This window comes from Struthio camelus, chromosome 10, assembly GCF_040807025.1.
Source record: "Struthio camelus isolate bStrCam1 chromosome 10, bStrCam1.hap1, whole genome shotgun sequence".
NCBI lineage: Eukaryota > Metazoa > Chordata > Aves > Struthioniformes > Struthionidae > Struthio > Struthio camelus.
In genome coordinates this window covers 26,250,606-26,273,161 of record NC_090951.1, presented here as the reverse complement: position 1 = coordinate 26,273,161, position 22,556 = coordinate 26,250,606, and the positions used below count along the sequence as shown (strand labels likewise).

The 22,556-nt window shown below is 58.9% G+C and overlaps 1 protein-coding gene across 17 annotated transcripts in view; it reads right to left on the bottom strand.

Moving 5' to 3' along the window:
* RIPOR1 (RHO family interacting cell polarization regulator 1) overlaps positions 1 to 22,556 on the bottom strand; it is a 44,982-nt gene that overhangs the window by 6,451 nt on the left and 15,975 nt on the right. For 5 of the 17 annotated variants that reach the window (XM_068955335.1, XM_068955336.1, XM_068955338.1 and 2 more), the window contains 11 exons: positions 7,742 to 7,868; positions 4,848 to 4,997; positions 4,250 to 4,328; positions 3,867 to 3,890; positions 3,251 to 3,304; positions 2,712 to 2,864; positions 2,562 to 2,625; positions 2,426 to 2,469; positions 2,088 to 2,213; positions 1,515 to 1,663; positions 1,135 to 1,264 (listed from right to left, as the gene is read on the bottom strand). In XM_068955335.1, the coding sequence (XP_068811436.1) occupies positions 1,135 to 1,264; positions 1,515 to 1,663; positions 2,088 to 2,213; positions 2,426 to 2,469; positions 2,562 to 2,625; positions 2,712 to 2,864; positions 3,251 to 3,304; positions 3,867 to 3,890; positions 4,250 to 4,328; positions 4,848 to 4,997; positions 7,742 to 7,842 (1,074 nt within the window). In that variant the 5' untranslated portion in view covers positions 7,843 to 7,868. Of the gene's footprint in view, positions 1 to 725; positions 867 to 1,134; positions 1,265 to 1,514; positions 1,664 to 2,087; positions 2,214 to 2,425; positions 2,470 to 2,561; positions 2,626 to 2,711; positions 2,865 to 3,250; positions 3,305 to 3,866; positions 3,891 to 4,249; positions 4,329 to 4,847; positions 4,998 to 7,741; positions 7,869 to 11,705; positions 11,983 to 14,685; positions 14,867 to 15,103; positions 15,269 to 22,556 lie in introns of those variants that run through there. The other 12 variants (XM_068955331.1, XM_068955327.1, XM_068955326.1 and 9 more) reach the window with 9 other exon arrangements.

Below are 22,556 nucleotides of genomic sequence, written 5' to 3'. Positions count from 1 at the left end.
TCATCCCTCTTGCCCAGCCTGGCTCCACAGGCCCAGCAAGGAGGAAGGCGAGGGCCTGGCACACCAGTGCCTCATTGCCCATGTGCTGCTTCCCCTTCAAGTCCCAGATCCCCCACCACACTGAGGAGGAATCCAGGAGTCCTTTTGCCCAGACCCCACCACACGTGTCCCGGTTTGCTAGGTGCCATCGTAGGATGCTGGCCGCTCCCCAGGTGCTATGGAGAGGTCTGGTACGGAGGAGGTGCAACACAAACAGAGTGCAGAGCGCAGCCACACCACACGCCACAGCTAAAAGGGCAGCTATGGCCCCACCACCAGCCTGCAGGGGGCAGCACCAGCCAGCACGCCACGTCACACCAATGCCACGCCAATGCCACCAGTGCGGGACACGGACACACCTTCTACTCACTAGTGTCTAGCCCTCACATGAGGGCACAGAGATGGAGGAGCAGGGCCAGCCCATACAGCCAGTGCTCCCTGAGTTTGCAGATGAGGTCCAGTGGGAGCTGAGGACACTAGTGCTCATTGCACTAGCATCCCTGGTGGTTCCATCCCTTCATGCCAGCCAGGGCCCTGGCTGGCAGGATCAGGCCCCCAGCTGGCAGGATCAGGACCTCAGGCTTCAGAAAGGGCTAGTGAGTAGGAGGCAAGGAGTGGCTACCACTACTGCAGAACAGCCAAGCCATTGGGCTAAGCTACAGGCCAGCTCCAGCCCTCACACTTACGCAGCCCTGCTGCGGCCATCTCCTGAGCTCGACCGAGGAGACGTCGCCGCAGGAACAGCTCTGAGACAGCTTCTCGAAGAGTGTCTCCCGAAAGATGTCCAACAAGGACCAGCCATGCTTGTCGGCTGCCCGCGCTGGGCTCTTGAGCAGAGAGAAGAGGAGCCATGAGCGTGGGAGGAGCAGGGGCTTACAGGCTGGTGTTGGGAGGCCGTGGCCAGATGGACGAAGCAGGGGGTGTAGAGGGACAAGGGGCTGCCCCCTTCCACCTCCCCTGAGCTGTGCTACCCGGCAGGACCTATCGGGGCACACATAAGTTGACGAAGTGGCTGGGCGGGCACATCCCTACATGCTCCCCTCTGTGTGCCAGATCACTCGCACAGTGTGCAGCTGTGCCTCGCACTGCACTTACATAGAAAGCCTGCTCCCGCAGGGATGGTGTGTCGGGGGGGCTCTGGTTGTAGGTAGAGAACCGCTTGTTCACCGTGGAGGCCTTGTTGACAGTGCTGGCTGCCGAGGGCTGGTCATCCTTGTCGAAGGGGCTGGTGAGCAGAGCAGAGAGATGAAGGGTGCAAGCCAGATGATGGAGTCCCGACCCTGCTCTGCAGTGAGCAGGAAGGCTATTGGGGCAGGCAGGGCCCTGCAGCCCTATTCAGTCCCCCTCTGGCACCCCATAACTGCAGCCCAGATTTGGGATGGGGGAGAATCCAGGGCAGGCCAGCTCTCGCCATGCCATGCCAGACATCCCCAGCCCTGCTGTGCCCTGCCAGGGATGCCCGCTGAGGTACTCACTTCCAGGTCACCTCCAGGCTGAGTTTGATGGTACCCAAGTCATTGATATCCACAGCCACTACCTGGGGTAGAGCTGCGAACAGGTCCTTGGTCTCACACGACACGTTGCCCACCACGACATGGTTGGCTAGGCTCTTAAGCTCTGTCACCTGGGGAAGGAGGGAGAAGAGAGGATGAGATGAAGGCACCAACTGCTAGGCACACAGCATCCGTGCTGTTGCCAGGAAGCCACCACTGTGGGACATCATCCCCTCCACCCTCCCCAGTGAGGATTAGGTTTAGGCTTAGGTCCTGAAGGCAATCCTTGGAGGGATACAATGTGGTAGTTGGGCTGCAGCAAGCAGAGAACCCCCACTGGCTCTCAGTGCTGCACCTAGCGTGCTCTCCTCCCACAGGCAGCCCATGGCTTTTTACATGTCTTCAGAGCACAGCTCTCCCTCAGGGCATGGCATAACCTCTGCTGCTGTTCCCCTACACAGCTCCCAGGGCAGCTCTGGCTGGGAAGGGTGGTGCAGTGCCTGCCAGCCCACCCTGTCCCTGCCTCCTCTCAGCTCTAGCCACAGAGTCCCGTACCTTGATGGAGAGGAACTCGGTGACGAGAGGCAAGAAAACCATCTCCTCACTGTCCCACACCTGCTTGCTGTTCACCTCGATGCGCCCCCGCAACTTCCACCGTTGCCGTCCGTACTTCATAAAGATCTGGGGAAGGGCAGAGGCATGGGGGTGGGGGTAGACACAGTTTGAGGATGGTGGGTGCTCTCCACACCTCCCAGGGCACATCTAGGGCCCTATGCCACCCACCACAGACCCACAACACGCCAGCCCAGTCAGCACCAGTACCCCAGGTCTGTGTACCCCCCAGGCACCGTAAGGACCACAGGGATGGAGGATACCCCAAAGGTCCCACAAACCTCGTACTGGTCACCAGCACACAGCCGGGCAAAACCTGCCAGTCCTGCAAGAGAAGATGGAGGTGTGTCAGTGCATGGCTGAGTCCATGACTGGCATGAGGTGGTCAGTGGGCCAGGCTGGAGGGGGATGTGTTACCTTTCATCCGGACATGGAACTCGCCCAGCTGACTCTCCAGCTCGCTCTCCAACAGGCACATGTTCTGGGAACAGAGGGATGGGGAGTACCGGTCAGCAGCAGTCCCCAGGCTCAGCACCCTCCCAACCTACCCCAAAATGGGCACCTCACCTCTGTGTACTCCTTATACCCCTTGCTGGCCTCGGCCAGGCTCTCACGTGCCTCTCGGCTACCCGGTGACCCTGTGCTGTAAGCCTTGACCATGTTGTGGGCCCCATCACGGAGCCGCCGCTGGATGCAATAGGCCTCGTAGAGCTCATCTATCTGCAAGGACAGGCCCAAAGCTGTGGTGAGGGGCAGGGTGCTGTGCTGGGAAGGCCAAACAGCAGGCAGGGACTGTGGCCTGGCCAACTCGCCAACCCCGACCTGCTGGCTCCGGGCACGCTCCGGCAGCTGTGCCGTAAGGCTTTCTTCAGCCAGTCTCCAGGGCATCCTGCTCACGCAGGACCATGTGCCTGGTGGGACAGCACATGGCTGCATTTGTGCCAGGACATGAGTGTGGAGCAGGCTGAGCTGGGCCTAGCACCACAAGTTTGCCTTGGTATTGCTGAAGCATGATGTGAGGTGGGGAAGAACCCCACGCTCCCAATGCTGCAAGGAAGCTGGAAGTCCACTGGACTACAAAGTTGACCCCAGTGCCCAGGTCTTACCTTGCTAGCATGAAATTCCAGGCGACGCAGGAAGCGCTCAATTGACTTAACTTGCTGGAATTGCAGAGGAGACAGCGTCAGAGGCAAAAGAAACTCTCCAGAGAGGGGCCATAGGCCAGGATGTGCCCAGGCAGGCACCCTGCTGCATGCCCATGCCATGAGTTGGGACATGCCCTGGTATTTGGTCCTGCTGTGTGCAGGGCACTGCAGAGGGGCAGCTGGTGGTGAGCAGAGCAGATGCCGAGCTTGCACCCATGAGCTGGCAGCATCCTACAGCCTCCCCGGCTCTGCAGAGTCTCCCAGGAGAACAGACCAGGTTGCAGGGTGCTCTTCTCCCATGTTCACCTAGGCTCAGAGCTAACCCAAGACGAGCACTCACCAGCCACAGCTTCTGCTTGCAAGAAGTTGGCTACAAGTCCCTGCCTGTCCCTGCTTCATCCCCTGCCCACCCTGCCCAGAGAGCCCCGATCCCAGGCTGCAGGCACTCTGCCAAGCGGGGAGAGGGAGGCCAAGTACTAGGCAATGGAGCACTGCTAGCAGAGAAGGGGCTTGCAGCAGCACATCCCTGGCCCTAGGATGGGGGAGGCAAGGGTGACAGGACACTGCTCCCACTTACCTTATCCAGGTCATAGAGAAAGCCCTGGAGGAGAGAGGAGAAGGATAAGATGTAGCGAAAAGCCAGCTCTGCCCACTCAAAGAGACCCGGCATGTCGCGCAACCACCACCCATAGCATGTCAGCGCAGATATGCAGCACCCAGCCAGGGCCGGAGGGATGCACGTGATAGTAGAACAAGAACCCTATGTAGCCCAACATCCGAGCCTGGCAGGGCCCTGAATGCCATCACAGGAGCAGGCTCTGCCCTGAGGCATAGATGGACCATGAGCTGCCCCAGACACGACCACAAAGCAAAGCGCTGCTCCCCATAAAGTCCTTCTGTCCTGTGCACCCAGGCTGGGCCAAATACAGCCAGCTTGCCCTTGGGGGCTGTGACACTCACCAGGCGTGAATTTCTCTTGGACTCGCGGATCTGGGTGCTGAGCTTCTCCAGTTCCAGCTGGTGCACCTCCAGGTAGGCTCTGGGGCGACAGCACCACAGTGGTCAGGCTGAGATGCCATGCCAAGCCTGGCATGTATGACGTGGCCCCTGCCAGCCACAGTCCACATTGTGCCCAGCAAGCCAGGTCAGGCCCTGCGCTCCCATGTCCCACTCCCCATATATCACAGTGGCCTTCGGCACCCAGGCAAGGGAGCCCATGGGCACCTCTGTGTAGGATGCAGAGGACAGTACCAGGGCCAACTCTGTAGCACCAGATATGTCCCAGCTGGGGACAGTTTCAGGGAGGTGGTCTAATCCTGGCCCTCCTGCTGCCCTGTGTGACCTCAGGAACTTGCACCCCCTCCCCTGCACTGCTCCAGGACCCTGAGGCACTATGCGGAAGCAGGATGTGCCCAAGGCACCTGGGACATGACTGTCGTTTGAGAGGAGAGAGCTGCTAATCCTGTCCCAGGGCCAGCCAACCCAGGCCAAGCTGTTCCCGTGCCCTCTGGAGCTCTCTGACTGCAACCACCCAGCCATGGGAAGCCCCAGCACTTACGTCAGGCCCTTCTTTAGTGCTTCATACACCTCATCCAGGCGGTTGGGCTGAGGCACCTTGGGCGGTGGGGATTTGTGGGACATTGAGAACATCCTACTGACCCTGGAGCCAGCCTTGCGGGAGACAGTAGGGGTGAAGGGCGAGAGGTTCCTGCGGAGAGAAGCAGGCAAACCCAGCATGGCCGGGGTGAGCCCAGAGTTGGAGTCCACCCTGGGCATCCCAGCCTGCCCTGTCACCCCAGCCCAAGACAAGAGGGAGCACCAGAGAGGAGGCCAGGTCCTGGGAGTGTTCCGACCAGACCTGCCTGTCTCTCCTACAACTCCCGGCCAGCCAGTCTAACCGGCCAGCAGGGCCAGGCAAGATGGAGCCATGAGTGGCTGCAGGGCCAGGCAGCACTGCCTATCCCATGTGTGTACCCCTGCTGTCGACAGCCAGGGCCCCAAGTCAGTGAGCACAGCGCCTTCACCAGCCCTGCTGGCTCTCACTGTCTCTGGGCAGAGAAAGCCCACTACCCCAGGCCTCACGGTGCATCCCATGCTCCATACAAGGCAGGAGCAGCTGGGGATTGCTTTGCAGCCTCCTACATGCCAGAGGGAGCGGGAGAGACAATGAACGAGGTCCAAAGCGATTGATGTGAAAGTTCAGCAACAAGTGTAAACACCCTGCATGCAGGGAGGAGAAGCAACGCATGCACCCGGCAAGGCAGAGTGGCTAGCTGGGGCTCGCAAAAGTGCATGATCCACAGGCACTGTGGCCCCTTATCCCGCTGCTGGCCCTTCTGGTGAAACCTCAGCCCCAGGACAAACTTGGAACCCAGATGTCAAGGATGAAGGGTCCATAGGACAGCAGGGAGCATAACAAGGGTCCATGAAACCTCTGCAGAGAGGTAGAAAGCACTGCTTAGTTTAGGAAAGGGATGCAAGGAGGGATGAGATCAGCCCCCAAGAAGCGTATGGCTGCCCTAAAGCCATAGTTGGCATGGGAAGTGCAGGGAGCAACCTGCTAAGCTCACAATGGAGAACAGCAGGTGAGTTAGTCCCATCTCAGAGTGGTTGGAGAGGCCAGCTGTGGAATACTCTCTGTGGAGGTGTGAGGGCCCCATGCTTCTTGGGAGGGCAAGGGCAAGCTGACCTTGCTCCAGCTGCAGCTGGGCCACGCTCCTGGAGTGCCCACATGACTGTCTCCAGCCCTGACCACCCTCCGAAGGATCACCATGCTCTGCTCCGTCCCCGGCACCCCAGGTTGCCAGGAGCATGGAGATGCTACCTGTAGTCCAAGCGCGGTGATGGCAAGGCAATGCATACCACTGCTGGCCTGCTGCCATACACCCCCTGGGACGGGCAAGGATCCCAGCCAGCATCAGCATGGGTGCATCCTGAGGATGGAGAGCCCTGTCACTCCATCCCTCAGCACAGTGACAAAGGGTAGGGACACAGCGCTGATGCTACACCTCTCTGGACATCACCAAGCCTGCAGTACGAGTACCTCTGCCTGTCCCACTGCCTTGGGGAGCTGCAGGAGGGCTGTGCACCCAAACAGTTGCAAACCCAACAGCTGGGACCTGAATACCACCCTTCTTCCTTGTGCAATGGACTCACCACCCAGCCCAACCAGCAATGCCCCATTCAGACTGGCTCTTCCCTTCCTCTTGCAATGCACTGCCATGCCACCAGTGCCTAAAAGACGCTCTGCGCTTATCAGTTCCCAGCAGTGACCGTCTCAGGTCAGACCTCCCATCCTGTGTGGCTTCTTGGAGAAGCAGCCAAAAGACTTCCCCGAATCTCTGTTGAGGGCAGGAAGGAAGTGAACATCTCTGCCTCAGCCCAAGCCTGGGTGATGAACAAGTGCTTGCTCTCCACAGCCATCCCTCCTCATCCTCATCCTCCAGGGCCCTGGATGCCACAAGCATCTCTCCACCAGCCACTTGGCTGCAGGAGTCCATCCAGCCCCCCCCACATTCCTTTCTCTGAGTGACCATGAGCCATGTTGACAGTCAGATCTGGAGGTGTGCCCACTGTGGGCAGCTGGAGCACGCCGAGCAGGACTTCAATCTGCTCCTAGGCACTGGAAAGCTCTAGCTGGGCTTGTGCCCCCACAGTTGAGGCGTCCATAGCCTGGCAAGGCAGCTAGAGGAATTCCTGAGGCCAGGCTCAGTCATGACACTGCTTTCCCCACCTGCTTGGCTGAGAGATCTCTCTCTTGCCTGGGAGATGCTGAGTGCATTAGGAGGTAAGGAGCCTGGCTGAGCACTAGGAAAAAGGATTGAAAGCATTACAATGCCATGACTCAACAGCCCAAATCCATGGCATGCCCATGTCCCAAGGGACACTTGCAGCTCCTTGGGAAAGGGGAGCCACGAGCTAGGAAAGGGGCAGGGATGAGCAGTGCATGGAGTGGCTCCTGTCGATGTGAGTTTCAGCAGAGAGGAGGAGAAAATTGCCAGCAGCTGGAGAGGATGGGTAGGGAACAATTGCTCACTGTTCCTTGCAACACAACTAATGGACAGCCAATAAAATCTTGCAGCAACAGGCTTAAAATGACCCAAAGGAAGCCCTGATTCACACCAGCACTCCATTAAACTGAGAAACTTGCTGCCACAGGACGTCAAGGCAGTCAAGACATAAAGCTTTAAAGTCCCTTCATCTTCCTTCACTGACAGTCATTGAATGCGATGAGCTGGACATGGGGAAGCCCTCAAGATCTGGCTGGAGCACGAGGACGATAGCACTGTACCTGCTCCTCCATACTCCAGGAGGGCTGGGCTGCACGGCCCTCGTCCAGTCTGGGACAGCCCTTCCTCCTGGCTGGGACATGGCATCATTGAGTGTTGGGGTAACAGACCCCGTCCCTGTCCCCATCCTTTGCAACAGGCAGCATGAGCACCCAGCTCTTACCTGAAAGGCCGGTCCACGGCTGAATTCACTCCGGCGAACGACTGGCTCCTATTGATCTTGGCGACAAGGACTCGGCGTTGCGGCCGCACAGACAGCGACATTGTCGAGTGTGACCTGGAGGGCCTCCCTGCAGAGCATGAGACAACGGGGTCACCTGTGGCAACACACAGGCAGGACTGCCACCAAGACTGGGGTGGGCATGGCACCCACAGATGAGGGCAGCCGCATACATGAACTGGGGTGGGCATGGCACCCAGGGACTGGGGCAAACACAGCACCCCTTTGAGCCCTGGTACAGGGCTGGGAGGTTCCCGTCCCCCTCAGCTTGGTGAACCACCTCATGCAGCACTGGGGCCATGGCTGCAGGACTCCCATGCTGACCCCAGTGGTGGTGTCGGTGCCCTGCCCTGGGTGAAACACGGCCCATAACAAGGCTCTAGGCACTGTGAGTGCTCAGGGGGGGACAGACAGATGGACGTGTCCCAGCGTGGCCCCATGGGAGCCACAGAAAGAGACTGACCTCCAAGGCCCACCACAGTCCTTTCAGGATTTGCCCATGGCAAATCTTCCCCCATGCCCTGGCCTGGCCATCTCCTCCCCAATCCCAACTCATCCCTGCCCACATCCCGCTGAAGGGGCAGGAAGGGCACAGGGCCGGACCTGGCTGCCCAGCCCTTTGCTGTCTCCAAGCTCGCTTCCGTTTGCTCCAGCAGCCAGGATGGAAACCCACGGACAACAAAGCACTCTGGAAAGTCCCCAGCCTTAGCCAGAAGCTCTATATTGGGAAGGCAGAGCCATCTCCAGCAGCACCCTGGAAAGTCCACACAGACAGTGCCCAGGATGGGGACAGCAAGCAGGCACGTGCCCAAGCCCCCTACTGTCACAGCCTCTCTGCTCCCAGTAGCACGATGTCAGACAGACAATGCCAGGAACCCCAAAACTGCTTCCAGTGCCTACCCATCCCCAAGACAGCCACCGTTGTTAATGCCAGCCACTCACCCTGCACAGGACAGTCCAAATTTCAGTCTCGCTGCCCTGACCTGGCTGCCACCCCACATCACAGAGAGCAATTTCTGCATCCCCAGGAACTGTCAGAGGCTCAGAAAGGGCAGACAAAACCACTAGCAAAGAGCAGAGGAGTCTGTGGCCCCTTCTGGCCCTGCCACCCCCAGCAATGCCATCTGGTCACACAGAGGAGCCGAGCCCACTCCTGCCCTATCAGCTCCTGCTGCCAGGGCTGACTGTGCTGCTGTTCACAGGGCCTTGGGCAGCCACAGGAGGGGGGCAGGAGCCACAGCGGGGCCCACTGGATGCTCTATTTTATCCCAGCCACCACTGCTACCAGCTCGGTTCCTCTGGCCCGCTGGCCCCAAGAGCTAAGCTGCAGGCTGGGGAGCCAGTTGCCACTGGGGATGAGCCCATGTGGTGCCTGGTGGTCGCACACCCCAATGGGGAAGGCTGTGCCTGGCCCCAGGGACATGCAGCCCCCCACTTGGCAGAATGGGCTGAGCTTACCCCAGTCAGAGCTGGCTCCCCACTCCCTGCATTGCTTTTCCTTCTCGTCAATATGGCTGACAGTGAGTCCCCCCAGCTCCCAGTGGTACTGGTGGCAGCACAGGGATGCAGCTGCTGCCAAGGCTCCTGTGGCACAGAGATGTTCATGGCACAGTCAAGATCAGAGGGTCACCTCCCCTTGCTGGGCTTGCTCCTGACAGAGTGGCAGCCATGTCCCGGAGCTGGGCTCCCCAGCCTCCTTTCACAGCCTGTCCGTGGTGGCCAAGCAAACTCCCAGTCATGGACCACCGCCTCCTCAGCAAGCCCATTCCTTCCCCCAGAGCAGCAGCACCCCAGAGCCCAGCACCCAAATCGCTCGCCACGCGGCACGCACCTGCCTGACTGCTGACGGGGATGTGACCGGTGCCGTGCTCCCCGCTGCCCCAAAGCCATGCCACAGCTTTCTCCTCTCCAAATACCCGGCTGAGGCCTGGGCATTCGTAGCCCAGCTCCAGTGGCCCTGACACAGTGCCCAGGACGAGCCAGGGCCACTGCACTGAGGCAGCTACAAGTCAAAGGCTGCTGCCACAGACAAACTCCTGCTGAGTGGAGCTGGGGCACAGTAGACACTGCGCAAAAGTCCTGCTGCCCAGCTGTCCCCTCTTCTTAGCACTTGTTTCCCAGCCTGTGACCACACAACCAAACTGGTCTGCAGGTCCCACTGCCTCAGAGTTAGCTCAGTGCCAGCCCCTCCAGTTTCCAGGACAACGCTGTCCCAATTAAGCTCATTACCAGGAGCTGTAATCCCCAGCAGCCTGGCTGACCTGCAGGGCCTGGGCAGATTACCCTCTGCAGGGCTGTTTAATCAGCTCCCTGACAAGCGAGCAAGACCCATAGAGCAGGGCTTGCTGCCCCAGCGGGGTGTTATGGTGCCTAATCTGCAGGGAAAGCACCTACCAGTGCTGCAGTGGGATCTGCACGTGCGGGGCAGGTCACCCTGAGCAGCACAGCTCCTCAGGGGAGAGCACAGCCCTCCCAGCCCATCCTTCCCCAGCCCCTATCGCTGTCTGAGGGCACAAGGAGGCTCTAAGAAGGGCCATTCAAGCAGGAGGAAAAGGATACTGAGGGCACTGCTGGAAAGAATGGTGCCAGGCATCACAGGGGAAAAGGATGCTAAGGGCATCTCTAGGGAAGGTGCTGAGAGCGTTCCTGGGGGAGAAGGATGCTGAGGGCACCACTAAGGAGGATGCTGAGGCCATTGCAGGGACAGAAGGATGCTGAGGGTATCACAGAGGAAAGGAATGCTGAGGGCACTGGTGGGGGATAAGGATGCTGAGGGCATCACCACAGGAGTAATGCACCTCCCCTGCCTGAATCCCTGGAAAGTCAGAAAGAGCCCCAGGCTCTCCCCCAAGATGTCTCATAGACTCCAGGAGTTAGGTGGGCCAAGTTGGAACATGCTTCCAGCCTGCCTGAGGCCATTGTCTCAAGACAAGGAGCACTGTGATGAGCTGTGACCCCCAGAGGACTGTGTCCTCCTGTCCCAGACCAGAGACCAGCAGCTTCCCCCTGCTAGGCTCTCCCCCAAACACACCCCAAGTTGCACCATGCTGTGAGGCAGAATTGCTGTAAGAGTGAGTGAAGACAGGCCTTGCCCAGCACCAAGGGACCACGCAGCCCTGGCACATGCTGCCAGCTAGCCCAGTGACTGGCCTGGAGGACTGACCGCTCACTGCCAGGTCTTGCCCAAGGCTGCCAGTGCCATATGCTGCCCCTCCACAACCACCCCTGGTTATCACCCCCCTCCCCAGCCCCTTCAGAGCCTGTGCCCTGGGCCATGATACCCTGCAGCCCAGCTCCTTGCCAGACCCTAAATCACTTCGATGTTGCCAAGAGCCCCGAGTGGGCCCTGCCTTCCTGCCAAGTGCTGAGGGATGCTTTAGCCTGGCATACATTGGGAAGCAACCCGGATATTGGGGAGCAGTAGGTGGGAGGCTGGGCATGCACAGCACAGGGTCTCTCACTCCTGGGAGGAGGCTGGGCAGGAACAGTGCTGGGTGTCCTGCTCCAGGCACGCTCCACTCCTGGCGGCGTGGTGCATTCCAGACATTACCAAGATAAGAGGTACCTGGTACCGCCGCGGCTGGCCATGGCGGTGAGCGGGGCCCAAGGCGCACTCCTAGAGGGGTAGCAGCAGCAGCATCTCACCCAAGGCTCTGAGAAGGAGCCCCTCACCAGGCTCCCAGGGAGGCCAGCGCCAAACAGAGCCCTGACACACGTGTCTGCTGCCAGCTGAACCCGGGGCACGTTCCCCCCCCCCAACCTTGTGGTCAGCCGAGAAAGAGCCCCAGAGGTGAGCAGCTGGCAGGCTGAGCCTCATGACCCTGTGCCCTGAAGGTCCTGCCCCTGCCAACCCCCTGAAACCACCACCCCCTACCCCCAATTAGAAGTTTACCACTAATGAAGCTACCTTCTAATGAAAGCTTGCTGGTCGCAGCACCTTCCTGAGCCTTGGTCGCAGCCTGCCTGCAGCCCTCCAGAGACACAGCGGGGGAAATGCAGCCCTGGAGCCTGCCCGTCTGACTGTCTGTCCGTCTGCCCTGCTCCAGCCAACAATGCCCACAGCAGCAGCCAAGAGAGACCAGATGTTACCAGCTGAGCAGACGGCTTCACATCTGGAATCTGCCCTGTGGGCTCTCCAGCCCGGATGCCAGCCTGTCCTCTCCTGTGCTTGGTGCTCTCAAGATGATCTGGATACCAAGAATGCTGCTACCAGCTTCCTCTCTGCGCACGGCATGGGAGGGGGGGCAGTCCAACCGGCTGGGTTGGTCCCAGCTGGTTTCTGTTTCTGACACTCAGACACCAGCCTCAGGTCGCTCTTTCGGGTTTATCAACACTGCAGGAGCTGGCGACGCCTTGAGAGCCCAAACAGGCTCCCTCCGTACCCCCAGCCCTGCAGCCGTGGGAGTTGTGCTCTGACCAGCATGTCCAGAAATGTCACAGGTGCATCTGAGGCCAGAAACACCCAAGGGTGCCCAACACAGGACCCTCCAGAACCCCATGCCCTGACGACCAAGGAGCAGGACCTATAGCCACCCCATGGCAGGGCCAGAGCAGCAACAAGGAGTGCCACAGGCAGACACACAAGAGGCTTCTCCAGAAGGGGCTGGCAGAGCTGAGCCACTGCCCCCATGCTGATGGCACATGGTGACCTGCTTGCAGCCACCTCCCTGGGCACAGGTATGCCCCCCCCATGAGAGCACAACGGCGCTGGCGCTGTGCCTGGGGCCAGCCTGTCCTGCTCACTGCTCAGTTGCCCATGCCTGAGGTGTCAGGCCAGGCCAGGTGGCTGTGGCAAGCAGAAGTCCTCTTGCCCTGTGCCAGCAGTGCTACCCCCTACACCTTTGGGTAAGGTTGCCTTTGTTACCAGGGTCAACCACAGGGAAAACCTGTCGAGGAAGAGCCCTTGAGCTCAAGCTTTTGGTGCTCTTCCCCCTACCCGAGCTGCTGCATCCTTGTTTGTACAGCTGCATCTCTGCTGGCTTAACCCACATGCACACCCCAGCCCCCCGCCAGCCTCTTCCGGCCCTGGGACAACGCTTGGCCGGTGCTGTGCACAAACTGGAGCAGTTCTCCCTCCTCCTTCCCTTCCCAGCTCAGCCAGCACAGAGGATGGGAGCATCCGGGGATTAGCACTGAGCTGCCTGGTCACACAGGGCCTGGGAGCCGCCTCTTCTCTGACCTCCTCCACGCTCTGCCTTTCCTCCGGGAAGCGAGGCCCCTTCCCTGCCTGCCCCCAGCTGAGCCACGACACAAGGCAAGGAGCGGGATCATTTTTGGAGTCAGATGAGTCAAAAACCCTGAACCTCATCACAGCTCTCCATGACTCACCAGGGAAAGAAACTCCCAGTGATAAGGCCACAGCCCCCCACTGAGACAGCAGACGCTGGTCTGGCTGCTCCGTGATGGGGGCTGGCGACACTGACACCCGCAGGGCTGCCCAAAGCTACGGTCCTGCTTTGGAGATGATCGATCTGTACTGCCAGACAGCCCCTGCCAGGCTCCAGGCGTTCTTGCTCCCTTGGCCCCACGTCAGCCTGGACAGCGCTGGAAGTGCTGGGGGTGTCCGCCCTTGCACTCGCAGGACGTTGGCTGGCTCCTTGTGCTGAATGGGAGGGCGGCAGGAAAGGGAAGGCGCTCCGAATGAGAAGAATTGGAGGAAGTGCTTATTTACCCCTTGGAGTATCCCCAAGGAAGGGCAGGGCAGTGCAAGGCACAGGGAGACAGTCAGAGTATGCTCTGTAAAGGGGCTTGCAGGCTCCCACCCAGCTGCCTAGCCCAAGGCACCCACTGGCTCCCACCCTGTCACCCAGTCCAGGGTGCCTATGGGCTCCCATCGTGCTGCCTGGCCTGGGGCACCTGGGGGTCCCAGCCTGCTGCCGGCACGGGATGCAAGCCCCAAACTAGTACCCAGCGAGGAAGTCACCATAGACGGCTGGGGTAATTCCTCTATGCCCAAATGAGTTGAGTATGACCTATTTTCTAGGACAGCTCATATGAAATGGCCCAGGACCACTGTGGCCACAGTGAAGGTGGCTGCATTCAGCAGGCTGGATTCCTCAGAGGACTAGTCTTCCATTGACAAGGGCACAGACCAAGCCAGAGGAGAAGAAGGCCCATCCAGGGGCATCAGACCTCTGATCCTGCGGGGACTAGGAACCTCCTCAGAGGTGCCCAGCAGACTGCTTGGGGCTCTGCTTCCCAAGTGTCTCCGAAAGGACCCTGGTGGGGTTGGCCTAACCCTGAGTAGGTCCCAAATGCCACCCCCCACAACCTGCTTATCTCCAGCATGCTCTGTCAGGTACCAGCAGCTCTCCTGCAAATCATGCCAGGGGAACTTGGTCCTCGTGTGCAGGAGAGCAGCCCTAGGACACCCCAGTTCTGCCCACTTTCCCTGGGGCCACAATGCCAGGGACACTTGACATGGCATCTGGGCTCTGTTTGTTCTCCTTATCATTATGGAGCAGTTTGTAGCAGAAGAGTCTTGGGATGTGAGGGGGAGAAAACTAATTTGCCAAGGAAAGACATATTGCTATGGTATCCAAGGGTGCATCACCCTGGAGCCCCAGGGTGCCATGTGCCCCTGTCCTGGCTCGAGATGCAGAGCCTGTACTGTGTCTCTGCACACCATGGTGACAGCCTCCCCTCAATGCCCCTTGCAGGCCACAGACGTCCATCTCTGACAGAGATGTCATGCTTCTGACAGAGAGAACTCTCCTCTCCGGGGCACAGCAAGTGAAGTCACTCATCCAAAGAAGACCCCCAGTGAAAATTTGGGTGCCCAGCCTCCTGCCCCTAGCACAAGACAGCCTGCATTGCCCTGTAAACCTCAAACAGCTGCAGTTCCCCAAATGATCACCATCTGCCCTAGCCAAGCAGTGGGGACATACATGTTCCCAAGCACCACATCCACTGCACATCAGCATGAACTTGCAGAAGGGAGAGTCCAGATCTGCCAGGGCCGCGGGGACTGGAGCGGAGCTGGTATCTCCACAGACTCTCACTTCTTCCCTGGGATGTGGAGCAGCTCATGCTGGTGCTCTGCATTCCCGAGTTCGTCCTCAGTGTCTCCTGGCCAGGAAGACACACAGAAAATAAGCCCCAGGTCACCTCCCCCTCACCTCGCTCAGGCTCTGCAGCCACAGCCCCAAGCCCCTGGGCTCCAAGTCACGTCTTGGTGTGTAGAAGGACCGTACACAACCTCCAGTCCCCACCAGGTGACTCTGCAGCTGGGAGAAACTGCAGCAAAGCAGGAGAAGCAGCACAGGGACATGAGCGGAGGGGCCCCATGCTGCTGGCACTCAGTACCTTTGTGTTTGCCGTTCATAGTGGGCTGCGGTGGTGTGTCCCCCTCCAGCTGGGGCTGGCGTCCTGGGCACGATAAGCAGCTGCCGCCTGCTCTTTCTCATGCCTTCTCCTGCACCGCAGGCCAGGCCGGGGCAGGCAGGACTCCCCAGGCAGCTGTCTCCTCCCACACTTCCCCTGCCCGAAGGCTGACATCACTACCCAGCACCGCATCTCCAGCCCTGCTTCAAGGCCCAGGGAAGGGAGGACGGCTCTCCCTTCTGGAGGGAAGGGGCCTCGCCAGCACTGACTACACCAGGAACAGGGCGGGCCCCTGCCACTACTGGCAGCCCTCCCTCCTCCAATTGCCCCTTCACATATACTCCGGCCTGTTTTCCACCCCGGCACAGCTCCCTCCTGCCAGGCTCTTGGCTCAGAGCACTCCATCTTCTGCCCTTCCCTCCAGGCACCTCTACCCCACTGCCTCAGCAGGGAAACTGAGGCTCAGCTGCAGGCCAGGGACCCTACCCACACGTAGCGCAGGAGCACCAATGTCCAAACTATGAAAAAAACTACGCTGCAGAGCCAAGCATGCTGGTAGACGTCAGCACCACTTCTGCTTCACCCGGGCTCCGAGCCACTGCATAGCATGGCCAACCTTACCTCCCGCTGCCACCATGGGTGCCAGCCCTGCTGCTGTTGCTGGGCTCCAGCATGATCCATGATGTGGTCTGTAGACTGCGACAGGCCCCACAGCCTTCTCCCACCAGCTCTGATAAGCCCAGGGCTGCGTCATGCCAGCACAAACAGCCAGTTTGCTGCCAGCCCATCACATCAGCCTCGCGCCAGACTCCTGTGAGACTGCTCTCCCCAGAGAGGTCCTTGCCTCTAGCACCCAGGGCAGGCCAGGAGCAAGAGAGAGCAAACATTGCCCTCTGAACAAGTCGTCAGCCGGAAGCCAGAGCCAGTCCCTGTCAGGGGGGAAGGTGCTCCAGTCACAGCCCCTCACTCCTGGCTCCGTGGACTCAGTTCCACTCCAGGTGAGCACAAACCCACGAAGCACAGCAGGCTTCTGCCCAGGCAGATAGAGCTCACAGCCACGGTGGGGATGGAGAGCAGTCTGGACAGACCTGCTGCTCTCTCTTCTGGATTGCCTTTTTCTTTTTCTTTTATTAAAAAAAAAAAAAAACACCTTGCTTTGCTACAGGCTGCACAACAGGCATTGGCATAGGGAATCCCATGGCATGCCTGTGCAGCATCCTGTTATTTTACTACCTAGCAGCCACTTAGGAAAAAGGACTTCCTTGTTCAGATCTTCCTAGCTCATGTCATCTAGGTCTCCAAAGTCCTTGGGAGCCTGGTTTCGGTCCAGGCTTTCTTGCAGGACTCTGAAAATATGATGGGTGTGATTCTCACGTGGCAACCAAAAGGAATGGCTGTTGAATCTTTAACAAAGAGGGTTTTCTTTCCTGCCTGTTCAGTAGGCGTAGGAGTATGGCCTTAACAAAATCAGCAAGGCATGACTGACGAGCCAGTCAGACCATGACCAGCTTTTCGCGGAGGATGCCCCATTCACCATGGGTGTCCAGCTCCCAAAGGGCAGGCAAGGCTTAAGGACAGGGAAAACTCCCTTGAACAGCTTTTCTGCTGTTCTGAACTGAAGGGGAGGATAAACCTGGGTCCCTGTCCCTGGCTGGGACACATGCAGACAGCGACAGAGCAGTTTTGTGTGGAGCATCCACGGGACCTCCAGCAAAGGAGCTGTCAATCCTGGAAGCCCCCAGCCAGCAGCATTTGGGGCAGAAGAGAACTTTGGGGCAGATGCCAGCTCTCATCCAGAGGAGGGCTGAGGCCTGGGCCTGTCATGGCAGAGGCAGGGAGCAAGCAGGAGAGGGTAAAGCTCCTGGGTAAAGCGAGGCAGACACTTTCCCACCCTGGGCAAAGCCCCATCCCCACACACTGACCCTGCAGCAGGCCCACTGCTGTGCCCTACATACTAATCCCAGCACCCAGAGTCACCTCCCAGCCCTACACCTGGTGGAAAGCACAGGGAGTCCCAAAGCAACAGGGGGACTCTGCAGCCTGTCTGTGTCAGAGACATGGCTCCCACACTGCAGGTCCCTGCACAGGTCCAGGCGCCAGGGTACACAGGACCGGCTCCCCCACAGTCCTCGCCTTCTTTATGCCTTAACTCAGGCTCTGAAGGAAAAGGCTGGAGCAGCCTAGCCCCGTCCAGCCTGGGAATGGCTGCCGTCATCACAGCAGGAAGAGACACCTCCCTCTCAGGCTCCTTTCCTGTTTGCTGCTGCTTTTAAGTGAGGTAGGGCAAGGTTCAGGAGGAAAAGCATTCAGGCAGAGTCTTTATGGGATGCCCCCAGAGATGGGGTTCTCCAGAGCACCGATAACCTCCTTCCTAGATGGTGAGCCAGTTTTAAGGCTGCCTTCCCAGCCCAGAGCTGGCCCACTCCCTGCCAGTCTGTACACAGAAGGACATCAACCCAATGCAGGATGCCAGAAGCTTGTGGGGCAGCCAGGGCCACCCTTGCACAGTGACATGGCTCCCCAGTCGCACATACATATATGCACAGCCATAGACCCTACCGCAGCTGGGCTCGGCGAGCCAGGGGCTGCACTGCCACCACCAAAGAGTGCCAAGTCCAATGGCACCCTCCTGGCCCAGAGCAGCAGCTGGTGGCCTGGGGAACCTTGCAGCACTTGCCGTGGAGGATGTCTGACTGAGGGCTCCACCTTTGGGAGCCCTCAGTCCTGGGAATGGGGAAGCCACAGGTCTAATGTGGCTCACAGCCCTCCTGCCTGCAGTGTTTGCTCTAGTGGCAAGCCAGTGTTGCAAGCATAGAAGAGAGCCAGCAGCCTAGCACAGCCCAAAAGCACTGCGCAGGACCCCATCTCCTCACAGCCATCAAGGCCATGCACGAGCAGCAGGCCTCCCCACCTTGCCTGGAGGGGTGGCATCCCAGGAGCTCTCCTCACCAATGGGTAGAGTCACATCCTCTCAGCCGCCACGGGCAAGTGCCACCAGCCAGCGCTTCACCCCTTGCAGCTTCTCCCAAAAGCTGCAAGTTTGCTCACTCAGCTTTTTGATTTGGGGCTCCTCCTCCTCAGCTGCAGGCACTCCCAACCCTGCTAGTCTGCTAACGGACCTCCTCCTGCCCCTGGCTCCTGTGGTTGAGGACAGACCCAGCACAGGCAGCAGAGCTCACCCAAGCCCTGCATCACTGGCCACAGCAGCCCTCCCTGCACTGCCCCAGCTCTGCTTCACTCTGGGTGCAAGATGGGGACATGCAATGGTGCCTGCACCCCCGTCCCTTAGTGCTGTGTGGCCCAGCTTCTTGCAAACGCTTTGGCTGTGGCTCATAATACCAGCCACAAGCTACAAGCTATGGAGCAGGACGCAGTGGTACTGGGAGGCAAAATAGCACCCTTCATCCTGGCATTTGCTGGCTGCAGAGCTGGCACCAGAGAAGCCTATGCCACTCCAGCATCAGTCCCAGTCCTAGGAACAGGGAAGCCATGGCTCTGCTGGGGCTGCAGATGCAGGTGAAACCGGTCAGCCTTCTGGAAAGCCCCACAATGCCAGAGCGGCTGTCAGCGAAGTGGAGTCAGCGCCTAGCCCATGTCCAGGCAGCATGCCTGCAGCTATGTCCCGTGCCAGCTTGTTTGTTCTCATTAAAATTTAACAAGAATTCTACACTAAAGCTGCTGGGCACGCTGGGAGAGGTGCTCCCCAGTGCCACACAGAGTGAAAGGAGGACCAAGCCTTACAGATGAGAAGCCAGCAGCCACACTGCAGTGCTTGCAGGGACCCTGCCTCTCCTCATCCTGCCTAGAGCCCTGAAAAGGCTGTTTAGGGCTGTGGGGGTAGCCCACACCCTGGGCACTGAAGGCAAGGTCTCTGCATGGCACAGTATCATCCTGGGCATCACCCACTGCTGAAAACAGGATGTGGGGATGTGCATTCAAAAGGCCTCAGAGGATTCTTGGGCATGCAGCCTTGGAGCTCTGCTCTGAGTATCTCAAGGTGCTTTGCCTGGCACAGGCCGCAGTGGGCAGCAGGACTTGCCAGCAGCAGGGACACTTCGCCAAGGAGAGCACGGGCAAAGGGCACAAGCTGAGCCAGCAGCACTGCCGGGAAAGCCTGCAGAGTAATTGAGTTAAATGAATATCTGCCCGCAGAGCCTGCCCTGTCCACCAGGGTGTGGAGAGCAGGTGCTGAGAAGGGGGCAGCCAAGCATGCAGGGAAGGTGCAGGAGAACCCCTCTGAGCTTCCCTAGATGCCCATCTCCCAGGGTCTGAGCCAACCAGCCAGGGCAACTGCCTCCGCCCCTCCAACACAGCAGGGATTTGGACCTAATGCTGAAACACACACTTTCTACAAGGTCTCTCTGTCATGTGCTCCTCTCCCCAGGCCTGGAGAGCTACCCCAAGTCTCCTCCATGCCAAAGCTAAGCCTGGTATCATTCTGACAGCAAGGGCATTCCTGGCACTGCCTACCCACAGACTTGAGCAGACGGTTCTGCCATGTTCCCAGTCCTGCTGCAGGGTGAAGATTCCCTCCCAGCTGTAGAAGGCAGGTGATTCCCAAAACCCTGGCCAGGTGGCAATGCCCAGAAATACAGCAACAGAGCCTTTCCAAACTCTGCCCTTCACAGGGCAAGCTGTGCAGAGCCAGGCAAATGGATAGGCCTGGGAGTCCCCAGAAATGGCCTTTCAGCCCCCCAGGAACTGGAGGTGAGCAGGGAACCCAGGAAACAGTCCTGCAGTTGGGCTGAGGTGTCTAGACACTGCCTGGTCTCTAAACAGTGAGGAAAGCTGCTGGCCTCTGCCACATGCTCCCTGCCCTGCCCTGCCACATGCTCCAAGGCAGAGGCCATAGCAAGAGTCACGCAAGTTTATTCTTCTTATCTCTGCTAAGATCTTTTTCCTTAAAATGTCAAGTCCTCAGCGACTAAACTTACATTTGGGAGGGCAGAGGGGAAGCTTTGGCCAGGATCCCTCTGAAGACCCCAGACTGGCTTTTTCCAAACATGGCTCTTCCATGTCAAATCGCTTCTCACCCCAGATGCAAAGTTAAGTCACAGCAGAAAAACCCCAAGAGCTGAACACTCAAACAAACCCCTCTGCAGGCCGCCATGCTCAGACACATGTGTTGCTGGTGGAGGTACAGCCATGGCCAGTCAATCCTAGCAGGCAGAAGGAAAATCAAGATGCCACAGAAGACATTCCCACTTTCCTGTCCCCTGTGGGAAACAGGAGTAGCTGCCCAGAGACCATATACCCTGGCAGCGTTGAATCCCAGAGAGGTGTCCTGGCTGGCCTGAAGCCTCCCTGCTGCCCCGGGACCCTCGTGGTAAACCAAGGAGGTGCCAGGCTCTGAGGCTGTGCCCACCCTGCATCATTCAGCCACTGGAGAAGCCACTTGCCCCAGGAGCGCATTCCCCAGGGGCATAAGCACTAATTAGACAAAGGCCAAGGAGATCAAGGAGCTATTTTAGGCCGCTCCCTGATGAGCACTCCCCAGATGCGGACACTCACCTGCCTGCCTGCCCTCACATGACTGGAAATGTCACCATAGCTGGAAACTCAGCACTAAAGGGCTCAACCGCCCTACAACAGGCACCCCGCAGCCTGGCATATGCACGACAAGGCTGGGACAGAAGTGACTGATGTCTAAAAGAGGATGGGGAGATAAGTGTCAGCACCTCGGCACTGGCCTGTCAAGGGGCAAAGGAGCTTATGGCCATGGGAGTAACCCAGAAATGGGCAAGTGGTGACATTTCTGGCCACAAAAAACATTGCCATGGCTCAAAAGGGAGCCACGGTGAATGAGGGAGTGATAGTTGTGGGCAGGCAAGAGTCTCTGTATAGGCTAGGAAAGACCAGTCCTGGCCTGGGAGAGCCTGGTCCCAGCCCCTGGGGTTGCAGACTGCCTTCCTCCCCACAGTGTAAGGCAATCAACACCTCTAACTTAATGCAGAAACAGCAACCAGAGAGTCCAATACCAAGATCTCATAGCAGCCCAACGCCACAGATCATATGCAGAGTTATGCATCATGTATCCACAGCTTTCTGCACCAAGGGCTGGAGAAGAATTAGTCCTTGTGCAAAGTGAGGCACTCTCTAGTACCCTAGCTGTGGCAAGGTTGGCACCCACACCAAGGGAAGCCTCCTTTTAGTGGGGCAGGTCACCCCATGTCTGCTGGGCTCTCCTCTTGCCCCACTTCAGGCTCTGTCATCAGCCCGTGGGCACTGCCCAGAACAGCGGGGCAGCTGCCAAGTCCAGTGTTGGTCCTTTCCTGACATGGTCTACCAGTCTCCCTGAGCTGCTCAGGGAGGAGTGGTGCTGGCAGGACTTGGGAGATACTGCTCCTCTGCCCACAGCACGAGGCTTTGGGGCATTACAGAGCAGGAGGAAGGTGGGTGAGGAAGTGACACAGCTGTCGTGGCCCAGGCGGCCGGGCAGCCCAGCTGGACGCTGAGGCTGTAGCAGGCTCAAGCCTTCCCCCGTCACTTCCTTGCATCTTCCCAATACGACAGCAGGGCAGAAATAGAACAGATATAAATGGCAGTCCTATAAATAGCCTCAAAGCACAAGCCAGGGACGCAGGGGCAGTGGAAGCAGCCCTGCACCGCCTTGCTCCAGCCTGGTGATGGCCTTGGCTCACACAAAGCCTGACCTGGCTCCGCAGCCTGTGTTTCCCCTGGGGAGTGCAGGGACTTTGTGCAGCTGCCCTGCCTCTAAAGCACCAGCTCCCTGCCCGTGACAGGTCTCTGAGGCCCCAGGCCTCATTCTCCAAGTCAGAGTAACCCCAGAACCAGAGCTCCAACATCCCCACCCTGGCCTCTACTGACCGTGTGGACTGGAGCCTGCCACAGGGGCACCTCTGGGGACATTGTAGAGAGCTTCTCTCGCCCATGCACTCCTGGACGCAAAGCCTTCCTGCAACCCCTTTGTGGGCTCACCAGCAGCTGAGGGCCCATCTAACCTTCCAGAGAGCAATCCCCTACAGACACCAGGGAGAAAAGGGCCTCTGAACCCCTACCAGGAGCACTGCAAGGACAAATGACCCAGGAGCCACCCGTCACCTCCTGCAAGTCCCCAGGCCCCTGGCCAGCTCCTTTTGGGGTAACAGCAGGTGTTGGACAACTGCCTGCCTGAATGGGGATGCACCCTGGGGCTCCTCTCCTTGGGCATTCCAGGAGGCCTTGCCGTGGCAACTGAAGCCACAAATTACCGGGCAGAGCAAGAGCACTGGCCAGGGTTTGAAAAGAGGTAACTGCATTCCCAGGGCTGCCTCCAGCCTCCCCAGACCTGCCATAGGTCTCAGCACTCAGCTGCTGGCTACATCCCAACACAGTGGATGGATACCTTCCTGGTTCAAGAAGGGAGCAGCACCCCACCAGCTGCCCGGCAGGCCTGGATGCCCCAGGAGAGAGGCTACCCATCAGAGTAACACAG